General features: G+C 38.9%; 1 protein-coding gene across 4 annotated transcripts in view; it reads right to left on the bottom strand.

Annotated features, from left to right (window-relative positions):
• Window positions 1–15,750, bottom strand: part of tenm2a (teneurin transmembrane protein 2a) — a 383,777-nt gene that overhangs the window by 202,264 nt on the left and 165,763 nt on the right. Inside the window, exons 6-7 of one of the 4 annotated variants that reach the window (XM_067385867.1) lie at window positions 13,230–13,286; window positions 12,860–12,892 (exon numbers count right to left, since the gene is read on the bottom strand). The exons of 2 other annotated variants lie outside the window; for them this stretch is intronic. In XM_067385867.1, coding sequence (XP_067241968.1) covers window positions 12,860–12,892; window positions 13,230–13,286 — 90 coding nt within the window. The remainder of the gene's footprint in view (window positions 1–12,859; window positions 12,893–13,229; window positions 13,287–15,750) is intronic. One more of the 4 variants, XM_067385884.1, reaches the window with a different exon arrangement.

The raw sequence follows: 15,750 nt of genomic DNA, 5'->3' as shown, positions 1-15,750 counted from the left end.
TCACATCAGTCCCCTCCTCTCTCCTCTCTATCAGGGCAGAGTCCATATTGTGCTGTTGTCCTCTAAACACTGCATTCCCTCTCACACAACCCGCAGGGAGCCTTGAGCACACACACATGCAAATAGACACTGTGTGCATGATGATAATCCCTGCATATGCTGTCATCTAAAGATCATCGGTGGTGGTTTGGACTTGATGAGAGTGTAAAACAGTCTATTAGAGAGAACAGAGGGTGATAGCATTTAAAATCGGAAAATATCTTAATTAAAAAAATACTCGCAAACACCACAACAGATTTCAGTTAGAAAGATGTTATGTATATTTGTATGTTTGGGTACATGTGTATGTGTCCTCAAATACACATGTGATCGAGTATGTACAGTATAATTGCAAAAGCTAGTTTAGTATTATTTATATTATATTAAAGTTTTTATTTATATTTTCATTTTTATTTAATGTCATAGTTTTATTTCATTTTATTTTTCAAATACCGAAAACAATTTTTAATAGTTTTAGTTAACAACAACGATACATTCATATACTTCCCTGCTAAACAGACCAGCGTGAATTTCCATGCTTGAGTGGAAGGATGGATTATGGCTCGGGCTAATGGGGCCAGTGCCGTGGGACCCCTGACTGCCAGGGGCACTGAGCTGAAAGCCCCACAGTAGCCTGGCACCCAGAAACAAAGCACTGCAAGTGTAAAATTCATACAGGCAATCAGCACTTGAATGGATGCCAATGACTGCTGGCACAATGTGAAATACATTAATACACATTGTTGTCACCTTTATCTTCGATATAGGTTGTGTTCATTCTAGTAATTGTGACTATTTCTTGCAGTTGCTACATTTTTTCTTACATTTTAATGCAATTTCTTATTAATTACAGTTTCAACAATATCAATTTCAACTTTCTGTTCCAACTTTATAGCCTTATGAACATTGTTCCGTAGACATGGATTAAATACAAACACTGACACAAACAACAATAAATCAGACTATTGACCTCAGACGGGTTAAACGCCATATTGAATTTAACACAGAATGAAAACGAGGCTGCAGTCTTTACAATGGCACACACTGTATAAAGGTCCTAGATCACAACATTTTCACAACTCATAATTTTAAAAATGTTTCATGAAGTTTTTGTCTTTTCGTTAAGATGTTTCGTCAATAACTGGTATGATGTTAAACAACAGCACAACCCACTGAACGAAATGAATCAATTAATGAATAAATGAATGCTTTCATTTCTGTCAAAAATGAAAGTTTCTGTGTGTAATTTTTTGAGTGTACTAAAGCATAAAGAACCATAATACGTTTGCAGATATTTACGAAATATGCTAAGTGTACATACTTTTTTCTCACTTTGAAATGTGCGTTCTGTGTCAGAATGTGCTTGTTCATGTTGTGTGTCCTCAATCTGGCAACCTGCATAAGCATCCAATTTGAGGTGGAGGGGGTGGGAAAACAACTTAATATTTTGAATTTGGACTGAAGTACGCATTTCAGCTGCCATCGAACGTTTTTTTACAAGATGTAATATAAGTCCCCTGAATGTGTCTGTGAAGTTTCAGCTCAAAATACCCCATAGATTTTTCTTTATTAATTTTTTTAACTGCCTATTTTGGGGCATCATTAACTATGGAGCTCACGCTTGCTTTAACCAGCATAAACAAAGTTCACACAGCTAATATAACCCGCAAAATGGATCTTTACAAAGTGTTCGTCATGCATACTGCATGTATGCGTCGGATTATGTGAGTATTGTATTTATTTGGATGTTTACATTTGATTCTGAATGAATTTGAGGTTTTGCTCTGTGGCTAAAGCTAACATTACACACTGTTGGAGAGATTTATAAAGAATGAAGTTGTGTTTATGAATTATACAGACTGCAAGTGTTAAAAAATGAAAATAGCGACGGCTCTCTTGTCTCCGTGAATACAGTAAGAAACGATGGTAACTTTAACCACATTTAACAGTACATTAGCAACATGCTAACGAAACATTTAGAAAGACAATTTACAAATATCACTAAAATATCATGATATCATGGATCATGTCAGTTATTATTGCTCCATCTGCCATTTTTCGCTGTTTTCCTTGCTTGCTTACCTAGTCTGATGATTCAGTTGTGCACATCCAGACGTTAATACTGGCTGCCCTTGTGTAATGCCTCGATCATGGGCTCATAGGGCTGACATATGCAAAATTGGGGTCATACATATTAATGATCCAGACTGTTACGTAACAGTCGGTGTTATGTTGAGATTCGCCTGTTCTTCTGAGGTCTTTTAAACAAATGAGATTTATATAAGAAGGAGGAAACAATGGAGTTTGAGACTCACTGTATGTCATTTCCATGTACTGAACTCTTGTTATTTAACTATGCCATTATAAATTCAATTTTTAATTCTAGGGCACCTTTAAAGTGTTATCACTTTATATGATAAACATATTATAATGCTTTTATTCACATATAAACATTCATCAAAGCAAACATCAGATATGATAAATGGAAGCTCAAGCATGCTTGCTTTGCATGAATGAACCAATGAGGTTCATTCTTGTGTGTTACACAGCACCAATAAGAACCAATGAGGCTCGATCGTGTCTCTTCAGAAAATCTGAACTAAACCGCTTGATTCATATGGATTAGCTTTACGATCACTTTATGAACTTTTTAAAGTGGAAGTTGTGTGGAGTGTCAATGGATTGACAGAAATCTCTCAGATTACATTTAAAATATCTTCATTTGTGTTTTGAAGATGAACTAAAGTCTTATGGGTTTGGAACGACATGAGGGTGAGTGATTAAATTAAGTTTTTTTGTTGTTGTTGTTGTTGTTGTTTCTAACCCGATGCTACCCTGACTAAGGTCTATAGTCTATATAGTTTTTAGTCACAAATGCACACAAATAATGTAAATTCGCAATTTGATGCATGTGACCAAAGCCACAGTTACAAAATAGTATAATGTTCTCTCTGGCAAAAACAGTATGTGGGGTGACAAAAGGGGGTCTACAAATAGGCCTGTGCCACGGGCTCATGCAGGACAATAATCTATCCTGGCAGAAGTGTCTATATGTATACACCCATAAGTGTGAGATTGCGTGAGACAGAGGTGCACAATACTCCCGCCAACAAATCCTGACACATCATCCTTGGCATTTGACAACAACCAAGCTTCAAGTGTCACCATGGAAACGAGTACATTTCTCACATATTCTACAGCGATCCATTCTGATCGGCTTTGACTGTGGTCACAATTAATTTTCCACTTTCCTTTTCCATTTTTCACCATCTGGAAGCTACAGGAGTGTGGCTTGCATCAGAGAACAGGCCTGTGGCACTTCCTCTGTGTAGGAAGCTGTATCAGTGAAAGTGAATAGGATAAACTGGGTTCACAAGAGTGTTTCATTAAATGCACATTAGTTTAAGAGGAGGGACTATTCATATGGTATAGAATGTTCAAAGGATGTTGCAGAAGTGGCTATTCATCTTTAGGGAAGTAAATAACTTATTGATTTGTAAGTAAGGTGAACAGACTAATACATTGATTGGCAGTGAGGTGAAGGTGGTCAACCAGTCAACCAGTCAACCAGAGCCAAGGGCTTTGGAGTCAACCATTAATTGTTGGTTGTGGGTGTGTAATGACCAAATCATCTATGATAGGGGTCAACGAAACACCTCATTGACTGTAAACAAAGGCATATGTTCAGTTTTGTAGATAAACACAAAAATACTGGTTCTACAATACAGAGATCCAAAAGAAACCTAGATCTGTCAAACCTGAAAAAAATATCAGTGCAAATAAATTGTACTGAGGTATATTTAGGTTGCAGTCTTTAGTTCTTCACAGAGTCAACACATGACTACTTAACAAAATAAATAGTATGCATTTTAAATTAATACTTTTATTTAGTGTGGTAACATTCAATTGATCAAAAGTAACAATAAATTTACATTCACAAAACAATCTATTTCATATAATATCATCCAGGCAGCCTTGCAAACACTGTAATGAGAGAATACTGATGTCTTTCAACTCTGTAAATAGTGAAAATGAATTACAATATGAATGGCAAGGCCGCTGACTTAAGCAGCAGTAAAGTAGCAGGAAAGCAACCATTCAGAAAATATATAGCACAATGTTCTTAAAAGATTTTTTTTTTTTTTTTTTTTTTTTTAATCCAAAGAATCACTTTAAAATCTTGATTAGAGCTAAGTTTAAACTGAATAAACAGAATAAAGACTTGAAGCTGAAGGATATTGGGGCAATACCTCATATATTTAAACCCAAAGAGCTGGGTCAAGACTTTGCACACAAACATCTCAATAGTTAAGGTTGAAGGCCTAACATAGTGAAAGAAAGCCACAAGATGCACTCTTTCTAAGTGTGAGCTCAGCGGAGCTAAGAAATCGCATACTGTAGTTGAACAGCCAATCCCGTTGATTTGAAATAGGGCTGAGAGGAGTGACCTATTGATCACAGACAGAGTGGAAGGAGCCAACGGGAAGGTGAGCTTCATGGATTGCCTGGATGGAGCTCTGGAGTGTGCAATTGATTCTGATTTGGAATTGATTGAATTGTGGTTGCCAGAACAATAGCTTAACTGACACTTAATGACAGAGAGAGCGTGAAGAGAAGTAGAAGAGGAAGAGAGAAACAACCCCTGATGAGTCAAAAAGACAAAGTGCAAGAGGACTTAAACCATTAGCAGAATTACTGAGATGCCATCTCTTTTGGCTGAACCTTAGCTGAAACTAGCCTGGTTTTGCATCTTTCTCGTGCCACACTGCAAGACTCGAAATTGGAGGAAGAAAGGGGAACACAGTGGAACAAATGTGTGGCGTTTACGCCAAATGTATTACACTAGACTGACTCTTGCTGCATTTCAATGTTTTACATTTGTAATCCCAGATTTTAAAGAAAGAAATTGAGAAGACTGAGAAGACTGCACCTTCAATGACAGCGTGTTTGCATATTATGTGTCTGTTGTGGACAAGAAACTGGCCTATTTGGAGAACATTTCTTGTGCATGGAGGCATCTGTTTCTCTGTATCTTCTTCAACTCTCTCAACTCACCTTTCCTGATCTGCCAAACCAAGCAGATCCACTGAGAAATTCTGCCAGGTTGAGGTTAAATTGAGATGTGTGCCCTATTTAGAGAACGTTTCTTGAGCGTTTATCGAACACACTGTGGCAGACATCTGTTTCTCTGTATCTCTCTGTTCACTGCACAAAGTTTCATGCCCACTTATTAAGAGCCGTCATCTGTTGTATTTCTGTAGCATTTAGCACCCTCAGCGAGACACAGCTTCTTGTAAATTGAACAACAAATGTGTTAATGTAGGTTTTTATATCTATATTCTGTCATTATGCGACTTTTTGTAACGCAAAGCATGCCTATTAGAGGGTCTAACGATTGAGACAAGCCCTATTTAAATGAGAATATCGGCATTCTCGCCACACCTTTTCTGCTGAACAATGTGTTTTCGATCAATGGCGCGCTCTTATTCGATATCAATAAATTGACTAGCATCTGTCTCAATGTGCAAATTAAGCATATTGGATCAGCTGTTGTTCCTGCTGTAAATCTACATCTCTTCCAGGGATAAGACTAGATCCACTGTGATGGTGAGAATTAAAATGGATTTGTGGACTCGCAGTTCCATGTCACTTCACCCCCGGTAAGTCAGCAACGGAGAGCAGTTTTTTTGGAAAACCAGACAGCAGGCGAATTAAATCAGGTTGATGCCCGGGCAGCAGCCTGCCGGAGAGCGAGCAAAACCATGCTTCATTTGTCCACTCAATATTTTCAATGTCAGATTTTGTTGTGAGATCAGCTTTCTCTCTCCTTTTTAATTTTAGAGCTTTTGCTCTTGATTCAACAGATGCCAATTACTCCTGAGTGGATGCACCAGCATTTTTTTAAACCCAAAGATACAGGTGTCACCAAGGGAACGTGTCATGTGAGGTCTACGCTCTTTTCCCTGAGGGATTGCAACAGGCGGCCTATTGCCATGGGAACTGCAAAGGCATTTGAGAAAGGGTTACCTGTGATTGGTTAATGCGTTTGCAAATGCTGTCAGTCTTCAGTCTAGTATCACTGAAATCTTCCCCTTGGATCTTATCCCGGAGTCATGTGATATTGTTTTAATGATACAAGATGCCATTAAAGCATGAGTTCACTACAGAAAAATTCTCACTTCAGTCTCACGTCATTTCAAACTTGCATGATTTTCTTTCTTCTGCCGAATGAAAAAGAATATAATTTGTCAGTATCTTGAATACTGTGGGGAACACAAAAAGTGCATTTTTAAAGAATATCATGTCCATTCTTTTTAAGTATAATTAAAATGAATGAGGACTTGGGTTTTGAGACTCAAAATGATAGAAAAGCACCATGAAAGTCATACTGTGTGTGAGACACAGAGTAAAATTTACATTCATTGCAAATTTTAGCTTTCCTTGGCACATTCATGATTGTTCATCAGAGCAGAAATGTCTGATTTGTGAATAAATGATTCTTTTGAGTCAGAAATTTTCAATGAAATGGATAATCCAGTTCACAAAACCATCTGAATGATTCATTCCCTAAGCTGACTGATTGGGTTCTGGAGTTAAATCGTAGCGTATTTGAAGCTTTTCAATTCTTTTTGAACCTTGATAGCCCTGGGTTCATTTATTTTGAATACACTGAAAAGAGTGGCCAGGATATTCTTAAAATATTTTGTGTTTGATTGGGGGAGGGAATCATACGGATTTGGAATGACATTTTCATTTGTGGGTGAACTATCCCTTTGAATTAAAATCACAAATACAGACATTTATTGTGACCTCTTCCATGAACTCAGAAATAAAAATGATCAGTGCCTCCAAATACAAAACTAACACCCTTAATCAAAGAGAAACAATACTTTTCATATGCTCTCTAAGTCACAAAGATCGCTAAATCCAATTAGGTAACGATTAGCTTATTGACTGGTCATGGTGGGTTTAAATGAACCAAAGCTAGACCTTGGAGAGATGGGACCCCACAAACAACAACAGGTGGGAAAGATCACAGGTGAATCTATGCCAGGTCTTGGTGCAGAGACCTCTAATGAATGGAAGTAGATCAATTTGAAATGCTTTGACACATGTGGCACACACAAGCACACAAGCATAGACTTGCCAACAGGAAGCAACATAGACTCAGACTGCAGGGCCTCTGTTAAAGCCTGGAGAGGGACAATCGATGAAGCCACGTGCCGCGCAGATCAATCTGGATTAGAACACTGGCAGGAGGCATTGGGAGGCCCCCTCCTCATCCTACAGCGAGAGTATGCGGCCAGCAGGGGGCTCACAGAGGAGCCCTCAGGGAGAATCCTGGGTGTGAGATGGAACCATGGGAGCTTGGATGAATATTGATAGGATTTGGAAGCAAAGCAGAAAGAGTTTTGGGTTTTAAAAAGGATGAAATCTTGAGATTAAGCCACCCTTCGCAACAAGCAAATCTATCTGTAGGAAAAACGAATGGGTGTCATGTCCAAAATCATAGTCATTTTAGAGCAATGGTAAGTCACAATAGGTATTTTAGCATAATCATATATGCCTATTTATATTATTTACTGGCTTAAATACCCTAAAATTGAAAGGATTTTCTTTTTTTTTTTTTTCCTGAAATGTATGGGTGCTAGGTAGAATAGCATTAAAAGTTTTCTGCTTTGTGTCAGATTATTAAAATTGGATATGCCATGGTATAAACAGAACATCAGAATACGGTTCACACATTGCTACTGCCACACAGTATATGGGTTTCTTCAACTCTGGTCACTTTTAAGTCTTGGGAGTTTACCTTTTTTAAGGTTTTGTTGTTATTGCTGTTGTTTTTTGTTAAATGAATGTTGCATTGATTACAACTTGAAAACTTTTATCATACCTTTACATATTTTTTACTACTTTTCAACAATTTTTACCTTTAATGTTTACATTTGTTTTACCTTCCATGTTTAGACTTTGTTTTTCCCTAGATTCAATCTAAAACCACAGAGTATGATGTCCCAAAAAAACCTTCATAACTTCAATGACAAAACTTCTAACATGATATACATATATACACTGACGACTGTATTGATTTGACAAATTAATTACACTTTAAAAGACTCTGAATTATAACTAACGATCCATATGGCCAAAACGCAGTCATTCTCCCTCAGCTCAGAAACCACACAAACACAGTAAGCGTACTTTGCACTTTGCAGTCTGAGGGGCAAAACGAGGCTGCGATTGTGTCAAGAGATATAAATGAATGGCAGGAGAGAGGTGTAACTGAGACTTTAAGAGGCTAAAGATCTCAGACGTCCAACCCCAACACTTTCCTGAAAAGCAGCAGGAGGTTTACACAAGTTTGGTCACCTTGAGTGGAAGGAGGAGGAGGATGGTGGCTATCTAGGAGATTTCAGACACACCGCTGGGGCTCTGATAAACCAGTAAAGATGATGAGTGTTAAGAGACGCTCAGCTGGATGGAGACTCCTCCTCACCCTACTAATAGGCACATCTGCTAGCCTGCCAGTACATCTGAGCATCACACTGATGCAGTTATGCCCACCTGCCAAGCCCTGCAGGGGGCCACACTGAGCCGACGGAGGCTGGCCAGCAGCACACCGTGGTGGGCGTCCAATCATGCCTCAGGGCTGGGAGGAAGATCTTTTAGAAGACAAGGACTGAATAATAATCGAGCACTGTAACTTCTGAGAGTGTCTGAAAACTAAATTCTCCAGACCAGATCTGGCAAACCTGGCAGGTTGAGATCAATGTGATGGGAGGCCTTACGAAGACACGCTTTAGACAATTCTGGAATCCATACCGACCTAAGTCTGCACACAAAAGAAAAAGAAAAAAAAAAACTCAGCTGTGAGATAAACAAAGCATTGTTGTGCCAGAGGGGGAGGTAAACATTAATTTATACAATCTATCACCACAACTAGAAATATACTCCATCTTTATGTGGCACTGTGGGCGAAATTTGCCTGTTTGCCTAACCTTTATGCTGTCTGGCTCTCTCTAAGTACACTTCTCCTTTTCTTTCTCTCTACTGTTCTTATCTCCTGCAGTGTTGTCAAAATGACCAGACCGTAGCACCGTGACCATTACACCCTGATACTCTTGTTAATTAACAAACCTGAAGATTTTGGCAAAACAAACAGAATCGGGCCATCAGCTTCACTGCAAGAATCTGAAATGCATGTGATGGAGGGATATTGAAGGGAAGAAGGAATGCTGAGAGTAGGTGTGGATGAAAATGCCAACGAGCCAGGAATAAAAGCCCACTACTATCACAAGTCAAATCAGCTATATGGTTCAAAGTGAAAACATTGTCACAACGTAAGCGTATGTTAGCCATGATACAGTATAACCCCTAACGATGTAATGACAGCTGAAAGCTGTCTGGAGCTGTTACCTGGGATTACTGATAGCCAGATGGCTTTGCCGCTGTAATTAATTAGCACTGTGACTGCTGAGCAATCCTTTAGGGTCTAAAAGGACATCAGAAACCAGACTCTGCCTCAGACGGCACCACCCACGGACCGTTCATGGAGCGGCTGATGCATATTGCATATAAAAATGGTGAGTACTGACTAAAATCACCTATTCAAATCCCCCTTGTGGAAGAAGAGTCGTTGTATATACAACTGTGATGAATGCTTGTCAGGATCAACTTTTTCAAAAGTCTGTTCACAACACCATTGTTGCAGTAAACTTGCAAGACATTCTTGAATGAATTGCACACACATTTGTTATTGTGGGGACATTGATTTTACATTTTCACACCCCTGAATATGACACTGAAACAAAATTAACTGTGATTGGTTGCTTTACATGTCGGTCAGACATGGGAGGTCCGTGGCCAATGAAAGCTGCTATGGAGCCCAGACCTTCTGCTGAGTGAGACTATGACTTGGGTGATACGGTCCCTTAAGGCCTGTGACACAAAACTTATGTGGGAGACAGTTTCAACTGATTTTTAGCATTATAATCCTCTCAACACACACAGTAGATGATTTAGCCGGACCGTGAGACCACACACTTGACGATTTCACAGTGAGACACGATCTCACGGAGACTCACGAGATCAAATGTGACTTGAGGAGAAAACAAATATAGGACAATCGACGTTGTCAGCTGGCTCTCCAGGAGCACATTCTGTTTTACAGTGAAGAACAAATTAGAAAAAAAAAAAAAAAAAAAGGGTGATCTTCTTTCTCAATACTCCACATTCGTGGCATGTTTGTAGCTGCCAAGTTCCAGTTATAGAAGCACGCAACATCCAGTAGGTGGTGCTTGCTTGCTCTCATTGGCTATCAAGGGTATCGCATCAGAGGAAGCCCAATCAAGAGACATGTTTGATAATTTGATCTGGAGCAGAAAAATAACCGTAATGACACCACATAATTGAGGATTTTTTTGGATAAAAAGTCGGTTGCAACAAGCCTTAAATTGTTGGGGGTGCAAATTGGGCTCAAAATCGCCCTTAAAAACTTCAAGTGTGTGGCCAGCCTCAGTAAATAAATAAATAAGGGATTAAAAAAAAAACTTTGTAACAACAACTCTGGTTTTAATATGAAAATACAATTTAACTATTAAATGTTAATGAAATGATTTTAAATATTAAACATTTATAAATTGTAAGGTGCCCATTTTGAAGATAAATACAGTAATTCTACAAAAAATAAGTCTCTTTAAAAGGGGCTTTTTAAAAATAAAAGCATTCACATACAAAGGATGTGCAAGATTTGTCAACTAAACGATACAGCTGCTGTTAGTCCACTTTGTAATTTATGGTCATACATTTTTATTTTGCACATTTATGTTGGTTGTACATTTAAGGCAACGATCAAATTACTGTCATATTGTTACATTTTATTTTAAAAAGTATATATCTGGAGCCAAAGACTTTGCATGGGTTAATTTATTTTTTGTCCACTCGTAAGACAAGGCGACTCTGCTTTCTCTGCTTTCTTGCCGCCTGTCATGTGTACAAATACTTTTCATACACAAGAAGAACATTCAAACATGGACACGCAAGCAGTCAATACCATTGCCAATACATTGACGTGCTGGCGTATGTTAACTAATCAAAAAAGACAAAGATAGACAACCATTAAATACCTCTGAACAATCATTGAATTTATTGTCAAATGACCAAAAGCATCCTGTTACCTAAAAACATTTAATTATACATATTTCACAGTTGATACAAAAAGGCACTCTTTTTGAAAGATTAAAAAAAAAAAAATTAAAAAAAAATAGACAATTGGTTTGCTAATGGCCAATTTATATATTGGTTATCGGCATCAGTCTCAAGTATTTACCAAGTGGTAGTGAAACCGTGACAAAAAAAAAAAAAACATGATACAAACCAGACCATAAGAAATTTGAAGACATTTTTTATCTTTAGGCTTGCAAGGTTCATGGCGTCAAGTCTTTGTAAGATACATTTTGTTAGAAAATTGTTTGTGGAGTTAACCACAATTTGCTAGTTCACTGTCCCTCCATTCAATCCAATAGCAATATTATTTAGCATCCAGGAGAGACCGACTGAGATGCATTAAAGGGCCCAAAGTGAAACAAGTATTCATTATTACCGTTTGCCACCTTACAATCAAAATGCAATACACAAATTAAGCTGTCACTGCAAAACCATTTAGAACGGAGGACCAGGAGACCCTTCACGTCCCCTGATGGAAAACAGTATCAACGTGTTCTGCTGAGAAGGTAATTGTTCTAATAATTATACAATGCCCATGATAAATGGACTAAAAATCCTGTTTTTTGCAAAACATTGAAACTAATTGGTTACAGAGTCTGTTAAAGAATGATGATTAATGGAGTTCATAATGTGTAGGCTTGTGATTGGGGGGGTGGAAGCCCTACACTTTCCTGGAGACACAATCCAATCTGACAACAACACAGACAGTAGCAAATCAATCAGACCCGGTGAGCAGCACTGATTGCACAGGGTCTTGTCTTCTGTTCTTGTAAGTCCTGATCGACCATCAGGGGCATTATGAATGGATCTCTAAGCGTGCATATGTGTGCTATGTCAATTCACCTCTTTTTCCCCCCCTTTTTTTAAGCACCACCAACAAATCGAGATGAAACACAGATTAAAAGTAATAATGTTGGCACTAATGCTATTTCAAATCCTCTGATTTGCAACTCTGCATGGCAGCCAATGAGCTTTGTATTCACAAGGTCACCTCTGAAATGTTCCTTTCCATTTCAGAGGCACAGTGATTGTTTGCATCTGACGAAATTTCACCTCTTCCTCGTCAGAATCTGCACGGCACTGCCTGATGGCTCCTTTATATTCCCTATCATACAGTGGTGTCTGCATTTTATATTCATATTTAGATGTCGAGTCTAAGGAAGGGGTTGATCCATTATCCATGGGAGGATGTCAGTTCTGTGAGTATATTCTGATGATCAGGGAGATGATTAGTCATGTTAATATATTTAAGCAGTCCGTTCTGGGATTGCGGAATGAGAGAAAGCCGAATGGAATGCGGTCTGCTGTCACAGCGTAATTGGCTACAAATGAAAACTTTAAAATTCAATAAGAAGGCATTACCCATGAATCCATGCTTCAAGACAACGCAAATAAGGCTTGGATCCGAAGGCAAAAAAAGGGGTCTGCAGGGAAATTTTCTTCAAATACAGGAAACCAAATTAACAAGTGGCAAAGTTAAGTGGTGAAATAGTGTCCCGTGATGCAAACAAATCTACTGCTTTAGAATACTAAGAACCACAATCTAATCTAGCACTAATTTCACCAACAGCTACTGGTTTAGTCCTGCATGTACCTTTCTGAAGGCCAGGAAAGAGTGCCCGGATCCCTTTTTTGTTGCATCCATGGAAAGCAAGTCGAGGAATATTAAATAAACTGGTTAGAAATTCATCATTGTAAAAATATTGCAAGTGTCAAGGCCAATGATAAACAAATAACAGGTGCCTTTGTCCCATACGTTGGCCGGAAGCCTCTGATAGGGGGCAGTTAACTCAAGCACAATAAACAGGAGCAGGTGGATCAGGTTAATAGAGGCTACACAGGAAACAACACTCTATTTTACAAGCACACGGATGGAATCACACAAAACACAACAAAATATACTCCTTGAGGATTGAATTCTGTTTTGACATTTTCACAGGGGTAAAGATTCAGTGGCAACTTACTGAACGGAATATCACTGAAAGGGTCATCGAAATCATCCGCATCATCATCAAGGTATGCTTCAGTGGCATTATGGGAAAAAAGGAAGACAATGGAGACAACAAAAAAGAAGAATGTAAAAAGCAACAAAAATCATGCATAAAAAAGGAAAGCACAAACAGACAATACATTAAAGCACTCAGACAGAAACCACTTCCCAGGTAAATGATTTTCTATAGCGGTGTCTCATGTTTTAAACAGGTTCATTTCTCACAAACAAGCAGGATGTGACTCTACACCACAGGTCTGCATGTTGTTGAGCTTTCCTGTGGTCTCACCTCAGTAAAAAGATTAGAATGATTTCAGCAGCAGTGACTGAGTCTGACAAGTTTCTCTCCTTTTCTAATTTGAATCTGCCGTAGAGCATTCTCGCTTCCTGCCACATATTGATAATAGGAGCGACAGGGCCTTGTTGCATCTCGCTATTAGTTGTGTTATTTCCAGCAGATGAGAACATTACTCAAGGCACATCTTGTTATGCAGGCGAGACCCTGCTGAAACAGTGTTGTAAATGCAGTTGAGAGTTTGAGGTGGCCTGACTGTGGCATTCATGCAGTCCCTGGACTGAAAAAAGCTAATAATCGAACCAAAACCATTCTTGGATCAGCCTCACTATTAAAAGCAGTCAACAACATCACTTGGCTCACAACTCAGCTCAGCTCAACTCAGTGATGGAGAAGAAACCTTGAATTTGTTACCTATTTCTCAAGTGAGTGGGGGTTCTTCATCTTCAGGTGGCTGGCCGAAGCCACCACTGACAGGTCACGTGACCTGCCACCATCCACTGACAGGTCAGCTGACTTGCCACCCCAGCCAGTAACAGAAACTACTGAATGAAGACAGATATACCAGTTTGGAAGCCACAGGCCTTGTGGTGTTTAATTAATTATACTCATTAAATTTAATATAACTGCTCACTGGCAGCTTCGTCCAGCCAGCTGCTATTGAGCTCTGAGTATAATACGATCCCCAACAATCTCGCTGCAAGGAAATACATTACAATTGTGCATCTATTATTTTTTTTATAATTGATGTTTTAGGGAGTTTTAACGTGACTAAAGCGATCAAATGACAGTGATCCTACTAAGCTTTGAATTTAACGCATTCCCTATCACTCTCGCTGCAAATACATTACTTATTTATGATGAATATCTTATATATTCTTTTACATCAAGGGAAGTTTATCCTGAAAAAATGGCCAAATGACCGTGAACCCCACCAATGAGTTACTGACGCTTAAATGCAACCAGCCACTTTTAAGCTCTGAGTTAAACGTGTTTCATTTCTCTCCAGGTGTGCTGCCAGGCAGTTAGACATTGAAACTCTACTGTCAGAAGTAGAAATGATGGCTTGGGCTGTTTCAGATAAGCAACAATGCTGCCTGCATGCTTGTGTGATTTAAGTTAATATTTGCTCTGCCAATGAAAATATTTCCAACAAAGCCAGCAGAAACATTGCTACACCCACAACGAGCAGTATTGATGTTTGGTTCCTGAATGATTCTGTGTTATTGAACAAATCGGCTGAGTGAATGATTCAATGACTCGCTCCTAAAGACAGTCACTTGCTTCATTTTTGAATGAATTGTTTGAGAGAATGATTCAATGGATTGGATGTGTGAGTGAGCAAACAGCTCTCACCTACAGTTAACTGCGCACAGAGAAAAGGGAATGGAGGTTCACACTTTAAAGAGGGAGGAGACAGCTAAACCAGACAGCACCCTCACAAGAAACAATTAGAGCATCCCTACCTCCATTCATCTATGTCATTCTCACAGAACAATAGCTACATCACTGTACATTAGGTAAAGAAAGGACTGAAAACATACAGAGAGCTTCTGAAAAATTATCAGGGTGTTTATATCTAGCATACATGCCCCAATGCAAAGCAAATATCAATCTTATCTTCACTATTACCTCATTAATAATAATCATTTCAATTAGTATAGCACTTTTCATTACATTAAGCAATCTGAGAGTGCTGAACAGAGAAGAGAAGGAGATAAGAGTACTTAAAAGGGGATAAAACATTATGATTATGGCTGCAAATAGGCTGTTTCCATCAAGGCAATCCTTTAGAGTTGGGGAAGCACTGGAGTAGTTTTAAAATAGAGCTTTATATCATCAGCATAGCTATGAAACGTTATGCCTCTTTTGTTTACGATCTCAATTACTGAGAGAGTTTAGATGAGGAACAGAACGGGGCCAAGAACTGACCCCTGTGGGACACCATTGGTAATGTTGAGGTCTTTGATCTGGCCAAGTGTGACTAGCTGTATGTGGAGAGAAATACATGGGGAACCGATCCAGGAGATGTACGTGCAGCTTGCACATGCACTTTGCGTTTGTTTGCACTGACTGGCAGCTGGCAGTGGAGGCCATGGCAAAGTGACAACAGACCTCGAGTAGCTTTAGCAGGAGAATAGTAGAAAAGTGATTCAACATTGCCTCTTTCGTCACCAGGGAATGGCTACGATGCACACTT

This window comes from Chanodichthys erythropterus, chromosome 1 (genome assembly GCF_024489055.1).
Source record: "Chanodichthys erythropterus isolate Z2021 chromosome 1, ASM2448905v1, whole genome shotgun sequence".
Taxonomy (NCBI): Eukaryota; Metazoa; Chordata; class Actinopteri; order Cypriniformes; family Xenocyprididae; genus Chanodichthys; species Chanodichthys erythropterus.
This window is presented reverse-complemented; position numbering and strand designations above follow the sequence as displayed.